Source organism: Notamacropus eugenii, chromosome 4 (genome assembly GCF_028372415.1).
Source record: "Notamacropus eugenii isolate mMacEug1 chromosome 4, mMacEug1.pri_v2, whole genome shotgun sequence".
In the NCBI taxonomy this organism is placed as follows: Eukaryota; Metazoa; Chordata; class Mammalia; order Diprotodontia; family Macropodidae; genus Notamacropus; species Notamacropus eugenii.
Genome location: NC_092875.1, coordinates 279674353 through 279694429, shown reverse-complemented (window position 1 = coordinate 279694429; position 20077 = coordinate 279674353). Strand labels below are relative to the sequence as shown.

Below are 20077 nucleotides of genomic sequence, written 5' to 3'. Positions count from 1 at the left end.
GCTCGCAGTGCCCACGTCACCGGCTCCAGCACTGCGGAAATGGAGCCGCGGCGGGAGGAGGGGAAAGGGTGGAGGAGAGGCCGGAGGCGGGGGAGGGAAGCACCCGCCGCCAATCGCGCTCGGCCCCGCGGCACGGGGGGCTCCGGGGGCCGCAGCCCACCCGTCGCCGGGCGACTCACCTGTGTCGCCGATGATGATGTATTTGAAGAGATAGGCGTACGCCATGGCCGCGGCCGCTCCGTGCCCCCGGCACACGGCTCCTCCTCCGCCTCCTCCCCCGAGCCGCGGCTCCTCACCCCGGCCCTGATCAAGATCTCAGACGCCGGCGTGCCCGCCCAGAAGAGGAGCTCGGCGGCAGCGACGGCGCGGAGTCGGCAAGCCGAGGGAACCGAGAAAACGCCAACACGACGCCGGCAGAGGCGAGATGAGCCTCGCTGCCCAGCCCAGCCCCCTCCGACCTCGACCCGGAAGAGCAGCCGCTGAGCCGGCAGTCGGAGGAACGGAGGCGGATCGCCGGAGGATCGCCCTCCCCCGCCCGTTCCCCCGCCCGTTCCCCCGCCCCCTGCTACGGAGGGCGGGGCCCTGAGCGGAGCTGAAGGGAGGGAGTGGGTGCGGCCAAGCCCAGATTGGAAAGAACAGCGGGCGGAGGGGGAGGGGGCGGGGACTGGAGGAGGGGCGCGTCTCGCGCACGCGCACACCAGACGTGCCGGGCGGTTCGTGCTCCGAGGTGGGTGGGCGTTCCCTGCGCTCGTGGGGGGGAAAACCCAAAACCTACGTCTGAGACCTTTTCTGGTGATAGTTGGAGGAAACAAATGGTCATTTGGAAAACAGTTGAAAAATGTGAAAAAGAAATCCTTACCATCTCCAGAGCACCAGTTCCCTGACACTACCTGCCAGCTAGGCATCTTCATCCGGAGGTCCCTGAAGGCGCCTGTCAGGCTCTACGCTTGTCAATGGACAAGCGGTGTGATATTGCTACATGTTACCATGTGCCAGATCGGATGCCAAAGCTGGAATGTCCAAAAACTAGGCGTGGAGAAGAACCAGCCTTTGCCCTCAGGGGGCTTACATCCTAATGGGAGCCAGACAACAAATAAAAGGCAGCAGAAAGGGGAGGGAGAGATCAAGGGGAGGAAGGTCCAGGTAGCCAAGTTTGGGGAGAGGGCAGGGGGTAGCCAGAGGAGAAGGGAATACAGAGTTGTTCTTACCCAATCACAGGGAAGGGCCACAGAGGTAGAGGATATTTTCAGTGTGGGGATTCTGGGGTTGCCATGATCTTCCAGGAAAAGAGATTTCTGGAAAAGAATAGATTCTGGAATACTGACTGGTAAGAAATTAAGATATGGAAGATGCTTTGCAAACCTTAAAGCGCCATAGGAATGTTAGCTATTATTCTCTGAAAAGGAATCCTTTATCTTGTCAATCTTGTTCCTTTCTTTCAGTTTGTATTATTTCTCCTGGGGTCCACGCTGTTACCCAGGTTACTAACCTCAGAAGTATCCTTAATTGTGCCCATTCCCTTACCCTCCTCCACATTTCATCAGTTGCCAGGTCTTATTTATTCCACCTCTCCCATATTATACCCTACTTTCCACTGGTACAACTCCCACCCAACCGCCATTGTCAGATCCTCATTACTTCACAAATTGATTTCTAGGAGAGCACCCCAAAGACTAACCTGGCTTCTATATATAAAGTCAGGCTACCCACTTAAAGCCTATCACAATCTAGGTCCTATCTGCCTTTTCACTTCCTCTCATATAGTCTTCATTCCTAATACCTGTTCTTTAACCAGATCTGGGCATTCCATCTGTAGTCTGCCCTCTTATAGATTGCCCTTCATGCTTAGAATGAATTCACTTCCTAACTCTTATGTTCCCTTACTTCATTTGAGACTAAATATAGGTACCACCTTATATTGGAGCAAAATTTTACTCATCCCTTGTATATTCAAGTAATCTCTCCTTCCTGTGTACTTATATCTGTACATATTGTAATCTTAACTGAATAGAAATTCTGTAAGGGCAGTAACTGTTGATTTCTCTTTTTAATCCTCAATACCCTGCATATATGTCAAACTGAAATGGAGAGTCTTATAGATTTAAAATTGCCTTAGGAACATTAAAATGTGTTTTGTGTAACCTTGCTCACAAAATTAACATGTTTTGAGATATTAAAATTTAGTTCAGTCAGCAGAGACCAGTGGAATAGGTTAGGTACTCAAGACACAGTAGTCAATGAATACAGCAGTCTATTTTTTGATAAACCCAAGTACCCCAGCTTCTGGGATAAGAACTCATTGTTCAACAAAAATTGCTGGGAATACTGAGATAGGGCATAGACCAATGCCTGATGCTGTACACAAAAATAAAGTCCAAATGAGTACATGATCTAGGTATAAAGACTGACAGTATAAATAAATTAGTGGAGCAAGGAATAGTATATTTATCAAACTTATGGAGAAGGGAACAATTTTTGACTAAACAAGAGATAGAAAACATTATGAAGTGCAAAATGGATAATTTTGATTACATTAAATTGAAAAGTTCTTGCACAAACAAACCCAGTGCAGATAAGGAGGGAAGCAGAAAACTGGAAAAGAATTTTTGCAACTAGTATCTGTGATAAAGGCCTCATTTCTAAAATATATAGAGAACTGAGTCAAATGTACAAGAATATGTCATTCTCCAATTGATAAATGGTTGAAGAATATGAACAGGCAGTTTTCAGAAGAAGAAATTAAAGCTATCTATAGTCATATGAAAAAATGCTCTAAATCACTATTGATTAGAGAGATGCAAATCAAAACAACTCTGAGGTACCATATTACACCTATCAGGTTGGCTAACATGACAAAACAGGAAGATGATAAATGTTGGAGAAGATGTGGGAGAGTTGGAACACTAATTCGTTGTTGGTGGAGCTTTGAGCCCATCCAGCCATTCTGGAGAGCAATTTGGAACTATGCCCAAAGGGCTACAAAAATGTGCATACCCTTTGACTTAGCAATACCACTTCTAGGACTCTATCCCCAAGAGATCATGAAAATGGGAAAGGGTCCCACATGTACAAAAATATTTATAGCAGCTCTCTTTGTGGTAGCCAAAAATTGGAAATCAAGAAGATGCCCATCAATTGGGGAATGGCTGAATAAATTGTGGTATATGAATGTAATGGAATACTATTGTGCTATAAGAAATGATGAACAGGAAGACTTCAGAAAGGCCTGAAAGGACCTATATGAACTGATGTTGAGTGAAAGGAGCAGAACCAGGAGAACTTTGTACACAGCAACAACCACAGTGTGCAAGGAATTTTTCTAGTAGACTTAGTACCTCATTGCAATAAAAAGACTTAAAAAATTCCCAATGGACCCTTGAGGCAAAATACTTTCCAGATCCCAAGAAAGAACTATGGAATTGGATGGCAAAATGAAGCAATTTTCTTTTGTATTATGTTTTGTTTTGTTTAATGATTTCTCCCATTCATTTTAATTCTTCTATGCAACATGATTAAGATGAAAATGTATTTAATGGGAATATAAATATGAAATTGTATGTCAGATCAGGGAGGGAGTGGGAAAGGAGAGGGGAAGGAGGGGAAAAAATCTAAGATATATGGAAATGATTATAGAACATTGAAAACAAATAAAATAATTTAAATAAAAAATAGAAAAAAGTTTAGTTCATTCAAACAGTAATTACACATTAAGACAAGAACATAACTACTATGCCCTCTCAGACAGATATCTTTGTGATGGTAAATTAGGTCATCTTTTCTCTCAATTTTTATCTAGTCTTTAGTCATTGAAAATGCTTTGCCTCAGACAAACTGGGACCTGGGAAAGACCTTAATTTAGAAAGGCCAAGGTTACCCACCACATCTAGGGCCATGGTCAGTCATCTTGACTTTCATCTTGCTACTGAACTTCGTAACAGCAGGGACCCTAGCATACACAGGAAGGCCTGCTGCACAGGTTCTTAGGTCTGGTTTTCTAAAAGGAACGCAACTTTTGAGGGGTCAGCAATCAATTTTAATCAAACACATATATCATTCACTTAGGTAAGGGGGAAAAGTCAACACCCTGAAATTTAGAGAAAATACAAATAGAAATTACAAACAGAAAGACCAACAGGCAGGGCTTCCAACTGTCTGACCATAGACAATACATACATAGATATCAGACGGGGAAGCACCAATATCTGGGTTTTCAAAGCCAGGGGTCTCCTTAGTAGCTACCCAGAATCTCATCTGACACTCAAACCTTCTTCCAAAAAAATAACCCCAAAAGCAAAACCTCACCTCAGAGTTATATATATATATATATAACCTTTGCAGGACTGGAGGGCATGACCCTTGTGACCCAGTTCCTCAAAGGTATCTGAGGCCTATCAATGGGTGAGGAAGATCTTTAACTCTTCCCATCCACCCACCATTAACCTTACATTAACCTTATAGACTTCCATGACTCTGAGGGGAGAATTTTACTTAAAAGTAATTCACAGGAAAGTCAAGACATTACTTTGTTGATATCAATGATCATCTTCAAGAATGAAGAAAGAACAACTATTCCAGAGAGCAAATAAACAAGAGGGACCTTATTAAATTACCTTTTAATTCAATATAGTTTTACTCTTGAAAAGTTGCATCATACTGCTTATCTACAGTATTCATAAATAGCAATGTTTTTATTGCATAGTCTTTAGAAAATATTTTTGGAAACTAAAAGCATGAGTAACAGTAAATATCTCATAGCAAATATTTTGTGCATCCTTTAAAATTCATTATTTAAAATTTTTCAGGTTTTTTTTCCTCTCCAGCACTTTATTTCCTCTATCACTCTCTTACGTAGGTTCCCAAAGTGGGTGATACTGCCCCATGGGGGATGTTGGAATGATCCAGGGGGCCAAAGAAGCCTTGGGTGCAATTGGGGAGCATTGAACAAAAATAAGGGGGCAGTGGAAGCATAAGGAAAGAAGAAAAGATAAAATTTTATAATTTCTTGGTTTCTCATACAGTCATTAATTTCCATTTGCTCCATTCTAATTTTTAAAGAACTATTTTTTTCAGTGACCTTTTGAACCTTTTCTATTTGGCTAATTCTGCTTTTTAAAGCATTCTTCTCCTCATTGGCTTTTTACACCTCTTTGGCCATTTGAGTTTATTTTTAAAGGTGTTATTTTCTTCAGCATTTTACTCACTTGGCATGATTTTCCTGCATCACTCTCATTTCACTTCCAAATTTTTCCTCCACCTCTCTTACTTGATTTTCAAAATCCTTTTTGAGCTCTTCTATGGCCTGAGACCATTGCATTTTTTTTGGAGGTTTTGGATGTAGAAGCCTTGATTTTGATGTCTTCCTCTAATGATATGCTTTTCTCTTCCTCATCTGAAAGGCTGGAAGAAAATACCTTTTCACCAAGACAGTAACCTTCTATAGTTTTAGTTTTTTTCCCTTTTTTAGGCATTTCCCCTGCCAGTTACTTGACTTTTGAGTCCTTTATCAAAAAGTGAAGGGTATACTACCCTAAGCTTCAAAGGTTTTGTGCAGCTATTATCTGAGATATCTCTAGAGACCTATAAGTTCTCAGTTCCTCAACTGTAGCAAAATCAAAGTAGAGGAATTTACTCCTCTCCTGGCCTGTGCTCTAGTCTGTGACCAACCACAAGCACTCTTTTCTGCCCAAGAACTTTGAGTAGGCTTCCCTCCACTGCCACCACCAGCTCTACCACCAGGACCGCCACTCAGGACCGAGACACAAATCAGCTGCTTGATTCCCCCAGGTCTTTAGGCTGAGGGCTCCAAAAGTAGAGCTGATGTAGCAGTGGCTGCTGCCACCCTGGGGCCAGGGCTGGGGCCAGACCTTGCTCCCCTCTCACTGAGGTGAAAGAGCTTTCTTACTGACCTCTGAAGCTGTCTTTGGCATTTGTGGGTTAAGAAATCTCAACCAGAAATCTCAGCAGCAGCTACCTATAATTCCGCACCCTGAAGTCTGCTCCAGTCCTGTCTGTGCCTCATTGCCCATGCTGGGGTGTGCTGCACTCCACTCCAAGCCCAGTGTGATAGACCTTTCCTGTAGGCCTTCCAGGCTGTCTTGGGCCAGAAATCTGTTTCACTCCTTCATTTTGTGGCTTCTGCTGCTCTAGAATTTGTTTAGAGTCATTTTTTACAGGTATTTTATGGGTTATAGGGGGAGAGCTTCTACAGGTCTGTCCTTCTACTCTGCCATCTTGGCTCCACCCCCCAAAAAGATAAAATTTTGAAAAACCATTCATACATGTTTCATCTCTTCTGTACCCAAAATAAAGTCATAGTGATTACATTATTTTCCAAATAAACACACAAAATACAAGTTATAACCTATCAGTGGTTAAGTCTGCCAACAGATCTTAACAAGCAAGTGTTGGCAGACCAGTGTATTTAGTATTGTTGGGAAATCCAGCATACAGCAGCAGGAACATGTTTATGTAATGATTTGTTTACTAATGCAATATTGTTACATGATGCAATATTGTGTCATCAAAATTTCAATTAAGAAACCCCCCCACAAATTTACAACATAGGTTATTAAATTTAAGATACATCATTTAAAAAATATATTTTATGTATTTTTGGAATGATACAAATTTAAAAAAAAATAAAAAGTTAAAGAAAGTAGATTTCCAACAGGATGCTGAGTAATTTGTTTTTTGAAAAGAAGGTGGTAGGCCAATTAAGTTTGGGAACCTCTGCTCTCTTAGCACTCTGATTTTCATTTATTTCGTGGGCAAACACCAATTAAGTACCTACTATGTAAAAGAGACATTTTCTGTATAAAAAGCTCAACGAGTGTTATACAACTTTCAAGGAAAGAATAAGATCCTAAAATGGACTAGTACCCATTTTCAATCTTTTGCCCTTTACCAAACCATGTCCCTAGCTTTTTCTTGTTTGTAGGAAATAAGTTGGAAGACACTGCTTTTTTCCATGTTAATCAATATTAATCCCTCTTTATCCCATGTGTCAGTAATGGTTACCCTCTCTCAGAAATCAATAGTGATAATGAGGTAAAATGGAAAAAGCCCTGATTGTAGAATCATGGAGACCTAGACATTTGCTACAGTCTCCACTATCTTGGGGGAGATAAAGCTGCTATACTGTCCTGGAGATAAAACACAATTGCTCTAAGAAAGTAAAAGAAGAAGGTCTACAAGGCAATAGTTATATAAATTTACTGTGGGGAACACCAAACCTTAAGGTATTCACTCAGCACCCTTTCCCCACCAATTTCTATGTTTCAAGGGGACACAAAACAAGCTCACCAGCTTATGCTTTGAGACTATTGCATGCCAAAATGACATCACAATGTCAGGGTCAATGAACAGTGTGTCCAACTGTGTCTGATCAAACCAAAATGATCTCAAAAGGCCTTACCACAGGTTGGACATAAATATCTAGCACATGCCACTTCTGCCCTCCCACTGCTCCGTAATCATGTTGCAGTAAGCATTTGACCTCAATTCTGCTCAGTCATACGTGGAAGGGAGAAAATAATTAAAATGTCCCTTTGTCTAGAGTGGCCCCCTTAGGTTAGGTAATTCCAAAATTTTAGAGGATCTGCCAGGAATAAACAGACAACCCTTTCCCAATCCTACAAAAAGATGCAAATACTGATTGAACACAGCCTGAGAACTAATTAAAGGAAACTGGAACAAGACAAATCAAAAAGAGGAAGAGGGTAAAACAACTTTGAGATTTAGTCCCTGGGGTAAACCCACCACCAAAGATGGAGAAGTCAGAAAGTGAGCAACAGTAAAATAAAAAAAAAGGCTTAAAAGCCCCAAAGATCTCAAAAAAGAAACAAATTAATTAAAAACCTAGAACAAGCAGATAAAACAACCAAGATGATACTAAAATTAGAAGGGAATATGAATGACAAAACAACCAAAAGATTACAAACTTCTTTTTAAAAAAAGTATTGGAAGACAAAGGAAATTGAACCAACATTTGCTAAAACACAGAAACCTAAGGAATCAAAGGGACCATTAAGCTGTAATGGGATTTTCCAGGATGGTTCAAGGGAGAAATCAGAATTTTGAAAGAAGTTAGAAGGGATAAAATGGTAGAAATGATGGTCTTTACAGAAGAAATAATGTCCATATTAGAAAAACTTGAATACATGGTGGCAAGTCTTTCCAAATAAGGAAAAGAAAGAATGGATTAGGAATACAAATATGCAGAAGTAGAAGACAGCCTGGAAGAAAGGAAGCAAAAAAAAAAAGAATAACATAAAAAGAATATATCATTTCTATAAAACAACACTCATTAATCTCATAGAAGTGAAGTATAGAGACAATGTAAGCAGAATACAAACCACCAATTCAAAGAATACATACACAACTTCCAGAAACAAAACAATTCAACAAAAATAAAAGGAGGAAAAATAAAAAACTTATGCTTCAAATTCTAAAACACATAGTGGTTAGATTTAACAATTCTAATGACAACAAATTCTGCAAGTCATCATTTCATTTTGAATGGAAAAGAAATTTGAATAATATAAGAATATTCTTTATCCACCAAAAATTGCAAAATGAAATATAGTATAATATCCTGAAGAGCATAAATAAATAAATAAATAGATAAGTAAGTAAATAAATAAAAGGTTAAGATGCAAGTGAAATTATGTCTTGCAAACCTAATCATCAGAAAAAGGGTAAATATTCAATAAAAAAGAATCATTTGAAGCATTCCTGTAAATCTTATTTTTGCTACTAACTACCTAGGTGATCTTGAGCAAGTCACTTAGCATCTTTGAGCTTCGATTTCTTCACCTGCAAAATTAAGTGTTTGGACAAGATGCTCTCTTAGATTTCTTCCAGCTCTAAATCCTGTAATTGATCCCAAGTTGAATATGTGGAGTGTAGCTAATATTGTACAATATATCTTTACTGAGGCTTTTTCTTTACCAACAATGAGAGTAATATAGTAGGATAAGTAAAACCCAACAATATGACTCTAAATTTTTGCTTTCAGTAGAATTGAAAACTTTGTATTATTCATTTTTTCTTTGAATTAAAACTTTTTAATCTTAAAATTTCTAAATATGCTAATTTTTCAGCTGAATTGCTATTCAATTCCCAACTCTTACAGCTCCATTGCCCATATGTTCTACCTCCTACCAGGTACACTATTACAGTTTTCTTATGATTAATGATCTTCCCTAACTGCCAGCTTCTGGGGATTATGGATAGTGATAAACCTGGAAGGGATTATGTGGGAGGGATACTTTCTTATCTCTGCCTTATTCTCACTAATATTAAGGTCTCTCCCACACCACCGTACTATAGAATATCTTTCTATTTAGTGTTTATGCTATATAAAAAAAATAAAAGAAACTGGATGGAAGTTGGAAAGACCAAGGTCATTCCTCTGGGTAAATACAAATCAAGAGAAAAACAGTCAAAAAGACTTTGTTTCTCATTACTGTAAAAATATACCCTGAATGATTGTGAATGATAGTCATTTCATGACCCATTTATTACATTTTGAATTAGTTCTTCACTTTAAGTGTTAGTGGAATCCTAAAAGTAATGTCACTACATAACTTATTGTTGCAGCAGTCAAATGTCTTTTCCTCCCTATGGTTTTAGTTTACCATTAAATTTTTTTTTATGCAATCTGAAGAAAAATCAGAGTACCATGATTTAGATCCACTTTCCAATTTGCTGGATGTGAGGTAAACTTCATGGTTGTTTTGATTTGCATTTTTTCTCATTATTAGTGATTTAGAGGATTCTTTCATTTGGTTGCTGATAGTTCTTATTTCTTCTTTGGGAAACTACCTTTTCATATCCACAAACTATTTGCCTGTTGGAGAATGTCATGTCTTATATGTGTACAAGGGCAACTAGGTGGCTCCATGGATATAGTACTGGGCCTGGAGTCAAGAAGAATTATCTTTCCAATAATTCTGATCTTTCTGATAAGTCTCAGATATTTACTAGCTGTGGGACCCTAGTCAAGTCATTTAACCCTGTTTGCCTCAGTTTCCTCTCCTATGAAATGAGCTAGAGAAGAAATGGCAAACCACTCCAGTATTTTTGCCAAGAAAATTCCAAGTGGGGCCATGAAAAGTCAGACATAATTAAAAATGGTTGAATAACAACAAATACATGTGTATCAATTCTCTCTTTATGTTGGATATGGGACTTTGATCAGAGACAATTTCTTGAAAAGTTTTTCTCAGCAAATAGCTTATCATTTTAGCTATATTAATTTTATTCATGTAAAACCTTTTAAACTTTAATTAATTGAAATAATACTTTACTATTTGTGATCTTCTATAACCTTTGATTTCCCATCCTCTAGCCATAATTATTCAAGTTACCTTATTGCAGTTTCTTTCATTTGTTTTAGTGGTGGTCTTTTATATTTAAATCATGTATCCATTTGAAGCTTATCATATTCTACTTTTCTAGAACATCAGCAATGAATAAGTTGGAGAAAGATAGAAATAAAACTGTGAAGGAAAGGTGTTTGTGCCTTTCTAAAGATAGGCAATGCCTATTCAGGTGTAGTCAGAGAAGAGAGAAGGGAAGAAGGTAGGGGAAAGAGAGAGAGAGCGGGGGGTGGGGAGGGGGAGTGTTAGTTTAGAAGGATATGAAAAGAAATAGTAGCAAATGAATAATAGTGGTGGTTAACCACTTTGTCTTTATTCTCTAGAGAGAAGAAAAATATCATAGTTGGTGAGGAAATAACCTCAACTGAGTCATTACTGGTGTTCAACAATCCTACTCTATCCACATTAACTCCTTGAATCATTCTCCTCAATGGCTATTTTGAATCTTTTCTCCTTTTTCTTGCCCTCAATCCCACCCCATTCCCTATAGTTCTAAAATATGAACTAGACTGCTTCACCAAGAAAAATGAAAACATTGAACATGAGCTCCCTTAACTGGCCTTATCCTTCAAAACTTCTTAATATTAACAATCATGTAATGGTCCTCTTCACACAACATTCAGCCACGTAAGTGATTTTCCTAAAGCACAGGTCTGATCATGTTACACCCCTCCCCCCATAATTTCTAATACTCTCTTCTCCCTTGGTTCTATGAGGTTGCATTCTAATTGTTCTAACCTAGGTTCTAGGTTTGTGAAATACTTTACATATGTTAACTTATTGGATGGAATAGATGGATGCTTATCAAATTTACAGATGACAAAAATCTGGGAGGATAGCTAAGAAGTTGAATGGTGGTGGCAAGATCCAAGCTAATACTAACAACATAGATAAATGGACTAGAATCAAATAAGATGAAATTTGATCTCATTGATGTGAATAATCTCTGTAGTGATACAAATTGTTGTCCATCCATGTCTTCTTATCCTGGGCAACTCTTGTCCATTTCATTGGTTATAAGGAAGACAGCATGGTACTATGAAATGCATGATGGTTTTGGAGAGGGCTCCAGTGTTTAATTTGGGCTGTTTCAGCCTTTCTAGGCCTTAGTTCCTCATTTATAAAATGAGGGAGTTGGATTAGATGACATCTATAGTCCCTTGCAATTCTAAATCTTTGATCCTGTACTCCTTTCTCCCAAAGATTCCACCTCATCCCCACTCAGTGCATCACCCAACATGCCAAGGATCTTCACTGAGTCCTCCATTACATTCTTACCAATGGAATGCATGGACTAGTTTGTTGTTCTTGTTGTTTTAACTATACAAGTGGTCTACTACCTTAAGGGGTCAGAGTCCATTTCTAGGACTAAAGTGAATTTGCTGAGGAATCATATGAACCATAGTTCTCTATTTTGGGTATGTATGGAAGGCCACATGGTTTAGCTAAAGACATTCAAGGAAGCAATCAAGGGAAAGTGGGGACAACAAGAGATAGGTACTAGGGTACTCTACTGGATTTGGAGCTGGGATTGACATCTCCAACATAGCCTTTAAAACACAACTCAGATGTTAACTTTTTCACAAAGCCTTCTCTTGTCTGTTCTGGTCAACCTTCCTCATCCATCCCTAATACATATTGCTTTGTAACTCTAAAGTATTTATCATGAAATATTGTGTTATCATTTTTAGAGTGTCTCTTTTCCTCCTTAGTAAACTACAAATTCCTATAAATAAGCAGGAAGCTTATTTTATTTAATTTTTCTATCCCATGCAACACCTGAGTAGGTGTTTAATACATTTTTATTGAATGAATGAAGATTTAGACAATTTTTTTTAATGGAAAAGGGGAGATGAAGGAATTTACAACAGATGGCCTCCTTCTAAAAAAATGTAGGAGACAAAGTCATCAGAGAGTGTCTTGTCTGACGTGAGGAGACAAGAACGGTGACTATGTGAAGTATAAGAGAAAAAAGTCATTCATATATGGAATTATACCATCTGTTTATAACATTGTTGCTATGAAACTAACTGTACTTGCAACACTGTTTCACCTAATGTCATGTTTTATTCAAACCAACTGACATCCTTAGGTAGATTGTGTTTGTATGTGTTACTTTGTAAATTTGCCCAGAGAGAGGACACTAATTCCAAGCCACAGGAAAAATATGAAAGGAATAACAAAATTACATTCAGTGAGAAATTATATATTAAAGTGGTTACATACAGATGAAATATATCTAAAGTGATAAAAATTATTTTTAAAAATTATAACAAATACATGAATAATAAAACATTAAGATCTTACTAGGTCCTGTGGCAAGTGCTGAGGATACAAATAGAAGAATGAGTATCAATAGTTCTATCATCAAAGTGCTTACATTGTAAATAGGGAAAATAACACATAAGGGAGAGCTGGAAAGGAGAGGGTATAGTTTAGACGTGGTGCCCAAAAGCAATGTGGAATTCTCGTTATGGAAAAGATGAATGAAAACTCACCTATCAGAGCCCAGGCTGCTTCCAAGGGTGGAGGTAAGGTTCCAACGGAAGGGATATGAAGATAAATTACTTGATTAAGGATTTGAGTACTTAAGTTGGTTGCTACTAAGTAATACTAATACAAGTAGAAATATAAGACTTCTTTCAAGGGGTTCACATCATAATGGAGGAAATGATGCATAAGGAAGATTTTAGTTTCAAATAAGATAGAAAAGTCCCATGGTCCTTAGAGTACAGCAGCAAAGTAAATAGTAATGCCTCCTTTTTTGATGTAATTTCCACTGATAAAAATGTGGTTTTTTGTTTTGTTTTGTTTTGCCTATTTGATAGTGCCAAAGACTTTGGTGGTAAGGACTTTTTTTTCAGACATTGATATGGCTGTAGCACCCACAGAGGCAGTTATTAGGTGGAATCTCCACAGAGGTTGTTTCCCAGGATGATGGCTAAGGGTACTGGACCTGAAACTCAGTTATTCCCAAGGTTCTTGGGTTCACGACTCTGATCTGTTTCCATCAGAGTGCTAATGGAAATGCTGGCTAAGATGGTGGTGGTAGTGATGGTCTGACTTATCTGATATGTGCTGCCTTCCATCTCTCCCTCAGGGTATCTTGCTCTAGCTAGGATGGCTTGCCTTCCCTGTGGATGGCAGTTGGTGGGAATGGCTGACTCCTTCTCCACAAGAGTTGCTTCTCTTGATGGTGACTGTGAGGACTGATCTAGAAGCAGGACCAATGGTCTGGAAGGTGCTGCCTCTTTCAGGGCTCCTGTGCCTATCTGACTGTTGGTAGCAGTTGGTCTGTGGTTGTTACTCATAGCAATGAGGAAGGTGGACTTGCTTTCCACAATGATTTCTCCCCCTTGATGATGGTTGTAGGGGTTGAGTTGGAAGCACATTTAATTGTTTGGAGGGCACTGATATCCCCAAGGCTCTTGGGCTCAGGGCCTGAGCTGTCTTCTTCAAGGTCTAAGGGAAAACAGTAGTCAAAGTGGTGGTGGTAGTGGTTTATTTGCCTGATACATGCTGCTGCCTCCTCTTCCTCCTTCAGAGTGCCTTGCTAGTTCAGCTAGACTGACCTGTCTGCCTGTGTGGCTGGTGGTTAACAGTTGGTGGGGATGACTGCCTCCTTCTCTACAGTAGTTATTTTCTCTATTGATGAGTTGTTAATGAATACTATCCCATGGATGGTGTGCAGGGAACATGCCTTAAAAATTGTGTGAAAATAAAGACAAATAGTCATACTGCTGAGTTGTCCCAGCATTTTCCTATGTTTTTGCTTTTGTCATTTTCATTTTGTGACTTTTTATTATAGTTTAAATTGCCAATATTTGATTATTATTATTTGAGGGAATAATTCATTTTTACCATAAAACTATTTTTCTAAATATGAGATTTAAATAATATATCAATTTCTTAAACATGTTTTTACTACATTTTATTACATTTCCAGTTCATGACAGAAATCAATAGAAATTCATTTACAGCAAGCTTTGCTGAAATGCAACTGTTCTATTAATAAAAAGCAAGCCACTCCTTCCCTTACCGCACCTCATAAAGCTGCTCAAAACAGCTCTGATATGATTCACAGTCACAAAGGAAGAAAGATGCCAAGGGGATAGTCATTTTTCATTACATATCTAAGTCATCAGTTTTTCTAGCCATAGAGGCAATAAAAGTTAAATCTTCCGCATCTCAAGGCACAAATCCTTTAACCCTGAGCTATACATGGCCAGAAGCATTCCCCAAAGCTTCCATATAGTTAATGGGAACTAGGAACAGTAACTCCATAGGTTTGTCCTGTAAGCCAATTGACCCTTACTTGCTACATGAAAATCATAGTTTTAACATGCTATTGATATTGAATCATATCAATCTCAATATTCTTACTAGAAACAAACCAGAAGACAAAAGGAAGTTTTAGTTAATGGCAGGATGGTTTATAGATTCTTCTTGGAGAACAAATATGGAAACTGGTGGAAATGGTTTTATTTTACGTTCAAATGATATAAGAAACATTTAATGGGACACATTCATATTCAAAGTAATACTGAGTATTTGGAGGAGTAAGACCACTGTGGGGGAAAATTGTATGCTACACCCTACTATCTCTTGGATACAATCTTCTCTTCTCAGTGGGTATGTCAGGATAATGAAAAATATGTTGCAAGATATAGTTCAGGACTAAGGAATGAAAGAAGCCAAGGATTTGTAGAATTTATAGAATCTATATGCTCATATGTCACGACTACCTGCTTTGAAAAAAATGATTAAAAGATTCTGGGAATGATGAGCTCTGAAAAGCACAATTCCCAAACCCCCTACAGAAAGACAAAAAAGAGAGAGAAATAAATTGACTATATTTTAACAGATAGGTAATGTCTCATTACTGATATCAGAGTCATTTATAAATCAGCTCTCTATGTAGAACAGGTCACCAGATCATTGGAGCAAAGATCAAAATTCATATAAAGCTAAATGAAGGAAAAAATGAGAAAAAAAGATATGGTGCACAATTAAAACAACTCCAACTTGTCTAAGTTAAATGAATTATTGATGCTAGAAAATTAGATATAGATGGAGGAAGGGATATCAAAAATGATTACAACATTTTCATATAGAATTATAATGTAAATTAATTACCTTAGAGATGAGATGAAAAAACTTAAAAGCTACCTTAAATAACTAACACCCAACATACTTGGCAGGAGGGGAGGTAGCAACAAAGAACATTATTAGTTTAATATAAATTTCTTTGCAAAATGTCACAGAAAAAACATGGCGGTAGATTATAAGCAGTATGATTAATAAAATAGTGAGGGGCACTGGAGGGGTGAAAGTTTTAAGAAAATGTGGCAAGAGATTCATCAAGTAAAGTTACCCAAGGAACATTTAAGGTCAAAGCTGGAATCAAAAATACAAACAGGTAAAAGATAAAAAATGAGGAGGTTGGACTAGATGACACATGATGTCTCTTCCAACTCTAAATCTGTGATCCTATGACTAGAGCCATGTTTTCATGAAGAGTATAGCTGTGAAACAATTATTATTATTATTTTTAATTATTTTATTTGTTTTCAGTGTTCTGTAATCACTTCCATATATCTTAGATTTTTTCCCCCTACCTCCCCACTCCCTCCCTGAGATGGCATACAATTTTTTATTTACATTCTTACATTCCTATGAAATACATTTTCATCTTAATCATGTTGTATAGAAGAATTAAAATGAATGGGAGAAATCATAAAACAAAACAAAACATAATACAAAAGAAAATGGTCTGCTTTATTCTGATAGAATTCCACAGTTCTTTCTCTGGATATGAAAGACATTTTGCCTCAAGGGACCACTGAGAATTTTTTTTTTTTTAAAGTTGCCAACTTTCTTTTTTTTCTTTTTTTTTAAATTTATTTATTTAACTTTTAACATTCATTTTCACAAAATTTTGGGTTACAAATTTTCTCCCCTTTTATCCCCTCCCCCCCCAAACACCAAGCACTCTAATTGCCCCTATGACCAATCTGCTCTCTCTTCTATCATCCCTCTCTGCCCTTGTCTCCATCTTCTCTTTTGTCCTGAAGGGCCAGATAACTTTCTATACCCCTTTACCTGTATTTCTTATTTCCTAGTGGCAAGAACATTACTCGACAGTTGATCCTAACACTTTGAGTTCCAACTTCTTTACCTCCCTCCCTCCCCACCCCTTCCCTTTGGAAGGCAAGCAATTCAATATAGGCCAAATCTGTGTAGTTTTGCAAATGACTTCCATAATAGCTGTGTTGTATAAGACTAACTATATTTCCCTCCATCCTATCCTGTCCCCCATTACTTCTATTCTCTTTTGATCCTATCCCTCCCCATGAGTGTCGACCTCAAATTGCTCCCTCCTCCCCGTACCCTCCCTTCCATCATCCCCCCCACCCTGCTTATCCTCTTATCCCCCACTTTCCTGTATTGTAAGATAGGTTTTCATACCAAAATGAGTGTGCATTTTATTCTTTCCTTTAGTGGAATGTGATGAGAGTAAACTTCATGTTTTTCTCTCACCTCCCCTCTTTATCCCTCCACTAATGAGTCTTTTGCTTGCCTCTTTTATGAGAGATAATTTGCCCCATTCCATTTCTCCCTTTCTCCTCCCAATATATTTCTCTCTCACTGCTTGATTTCATTTTTTAAAGATATGATCCCATCCTCTTCAATTCACTCTGTGCACTCTGTCTCTATGTGTGTGTGCGTGTGTGCATGTGTGTGTGTGTAATCCCACCCAGTACCCAGATACTGAAAAGTTTCAAGAGTTACAAATATTGTCTTTCCATGTAGGAATGTAAACAGTTCAACTTTAGTAAGTCCCTTATGACTTCTCTTTGCTGTTCACCTTTTCGTGCTTCTCTTAATTCTTGTGTTTGAAAGTCAAATTTTCTTTTCAGCTCTGGTCTTTTCATCAAGAATGCTTGAAAATCCTCTGTTTCATTGAAAGACCAATTTTTCCCCTGAAGTATTATACTCAGTTTTGCTGGGTAGGCGATTCTTGGTTTTAGTCCTAGTTCCTTTGACTTCTGGAATATCCTATTCCATGCCCTTCGATCCCTTAATGAAGAAGCTGCTAGATCTTGTGTTATCCTGATTGTATTTCCACAATACTTGAATTGTTTCTTTCTAGCTGCTTGCAATATTTTCTCCTTGACCTGGGAACTCTGGAATTTGGCCACAATGTTCCTGGGAGTTTCTCTTTTTGGATCTCTTTCAGGCGGTGTTCTGTGGATTCCTTGAATATTTATTTTGCCCTCTGGTTCTAGAATCTCAGGGCAGTTTTCCTTGATAATTTCATGAAAGATGATATCTAGGCTCTTTTTTTGATCCTGGCTTTCAGGTAGGCCCATCATTTTTAAATTGTCTCTCCTGGATCTATTTTCCAGGTCAGTTGTTTTTCCAATGAGATATTTCACATTATCTTCCATTTTTTCATTCTTTTGGTTTTGTTCTGTGATTTCTTGCTTTCTCATAAAGTCCTTAGCCTCCATCTGTTCCATTCTAATTTTGAAAGAACTATTTTCTTCAGTGAGCTTTTGAACCTCCTTTTCCATTTGGCTAATTCTGCTTTTGAAAGCATTCTTCTCCTCATTGGCTTTTTGAACCTCTTTTGCCAATTGAGTTAGGCTAGTTTTCAAGGTGTTATTTTCTTCAACATTTTTTTGGGTCTCCTTTAGCAGGGAGCTGATTTGCTGTTCATTCTTTGACTTCATGTCTCTCATTTCTCTTCCCAGCTTTTCCTCCACCTCTCTAACTTGATTTTCAAAATCCTTTTTGAGCTCTTCCATGGCCTGAGCCCATTGGGTGGGCTGGGACACAGAAGCCTTGATTTCTGTGTCTTTGCCTGATGGTAAGCATTGTTCTTCCTCATCAGAAAGGAAGGGAGGAAATGCCTGTTCACCAAGAAAGTAACCTTCTATAGTCTTATTTCTCTTCCCTTTTCTGGGCATTTTCCCAGCCAGTGACTTGACCTCTGAATATTTTCCTCACACCCACCTTGCCTCCTGATCCTCCCAGCCAGCGCTTGGGGTCTGAGGTTCAAATGCTGCTCCCCAGCCTCGGGGCTTTGGGCAGGGGCAGGGCTGCTATTCAGTGTGAGATTAAGTTCAGATGCTCAGGTCAGGGCAGGGCCGCCTCTCAGGCTCAGTTCCCTCAGGGGGTTTATGCACAGACCTTCAACAATGGATCCAGGCTCCTGCCTGCTTGGGGAGCCCAGGTCTGCCGCCACCCTTCAGCTTCTGCCTCCCGAGGGGGCCTGAGTTATGGGGGCACCCCACTCCCCTCTCAACCCGCCAAAGAGACCCTCTCACCAACCCCCGTCACCTGTGGGTGGAAGGACCTGCGTGGCCACTGGAGATCCCGTCCCTGAAGCCTGCTCGGATCTGTTCCTCTCGGTGCCGCGGCCGCAGCAGGGCTGGGCTGGGCTCCGCGTCCCCAGTGTGACGGACCTTTTGCGAGAGGTTTGCAGGTCCCTCTGGAACAGAAATCTCCTTCGCTCCACTGTTCTGTGGCTTCACTGCTCCAGAATTCGCCGTGGGTTACTTTATACAGATGTTCTATGGGTTGTGGGTTTGGAGCTATGTGTATGTGTGTCTCTCTACTCTGCCATCTTGGCTCCGCCACCCCATTGGGAATTTTTTAAGTCCTTGCATTGCAATGAGGTACTAAGTCTACCAGAAAAATTCCTTGTACACTGTGGTTGTTGCTGTGTACAAAGTTCTCCTGGTTCTGCTCCTTTCACTCAGCATCAGTTCATATAAGTCTTTCCAGACCTCTCAGAAGTCTTCCTGTTCATCATTTCTTATAGCACAAAAGTATTTCATTACATTCATATGCCACACTTTATTCAGCCATTCCCCAATTGATAGGCATCCCCTTGATTTTCAGTTCTTGGCCACCACAAAGAGAGCTGCTATAAATATTTTTGTATACATGGGACCCTTTCTCATCTTAATGATCTCTTTGAGATACAGTCCTAGCAGTGGTATTGCTGAGTCAAAGGGTATGCACATTTTTGTAGCCCTTTGGGCATAGTTCTAAATTGCTCTCCAGAATGGTTGGATGGGCTCACAGCTCCACCAACAATGAATTAGTGTTCCAACTCTCCCACATCTTCTCCAACATTTATCATTTTCCTGTTCTGTCATGTTAGCCAATCTGATAGGTGTGATGTGGTACCTCAGAGTTGTTTTGATTTGCATCTCTCTAATCAATAGTGATTTAGAGCATTTTTTTATATGACTATAGATAGCTTTAATTTCTTACTCTGAAAACATGAAACAATTATTATGTAGCTAATTTTTCTTCAGTGAATAAAAGGGCAAGAGAATATAATGGAGAAAGTCGGATCCTACACTGGATTAGGGTCCGTTTTGATTCATTACCCTTTTGAAAACCATATTCCTGTTTTTAGGGAACAAGTTGAAAGAAAATGCTTCTTTCTATAGCAACATTAACCATACTTTGTCCCATGTATCAGTAATGGTCAGTCGACTGGTGTGTCTCTCCATCTCTCCCTCTCTTGCCTTGCTTTCTTTCCTCTCTCCTTCTTTCTTTCACAGAAACTGACTATAATAAAGAATAAGGAGAAAAGTACTAGATTTGAAGTTAGGGAGCATGGGTTTAAATCCCATTTTCACTGCTTACTACTTAGGTGACTTTGGGCAAATTAC

At 39.0% G+C, this 20077-nt stretch overlaps 1 protein-coding gene across 1 annotated transcript in view; it reads right to left on the bottom strand.

Annotated features, from left to right (window-relative positions):
* RAB2A (RAB2A, member RAS oncogene family) overlaps positions 1–637 on the bottom strand; it is a 119711-nt gene extending 119074 nt beyond the window's left edge. Inside the window, exon 1 of the mRNA XM_072604657.1 lies at positions 180–637. Within this exon, the coding sequence (XP_072460758.1) occupies positions 180–225 (46 nt within the window). The 5' untranslated portion in view covers positions 226–637. The remainder of the gene's footprint in view (positions 1–179) is intronic.
* Positions 638–20077: the final 19440 nt, after the last annotated feature.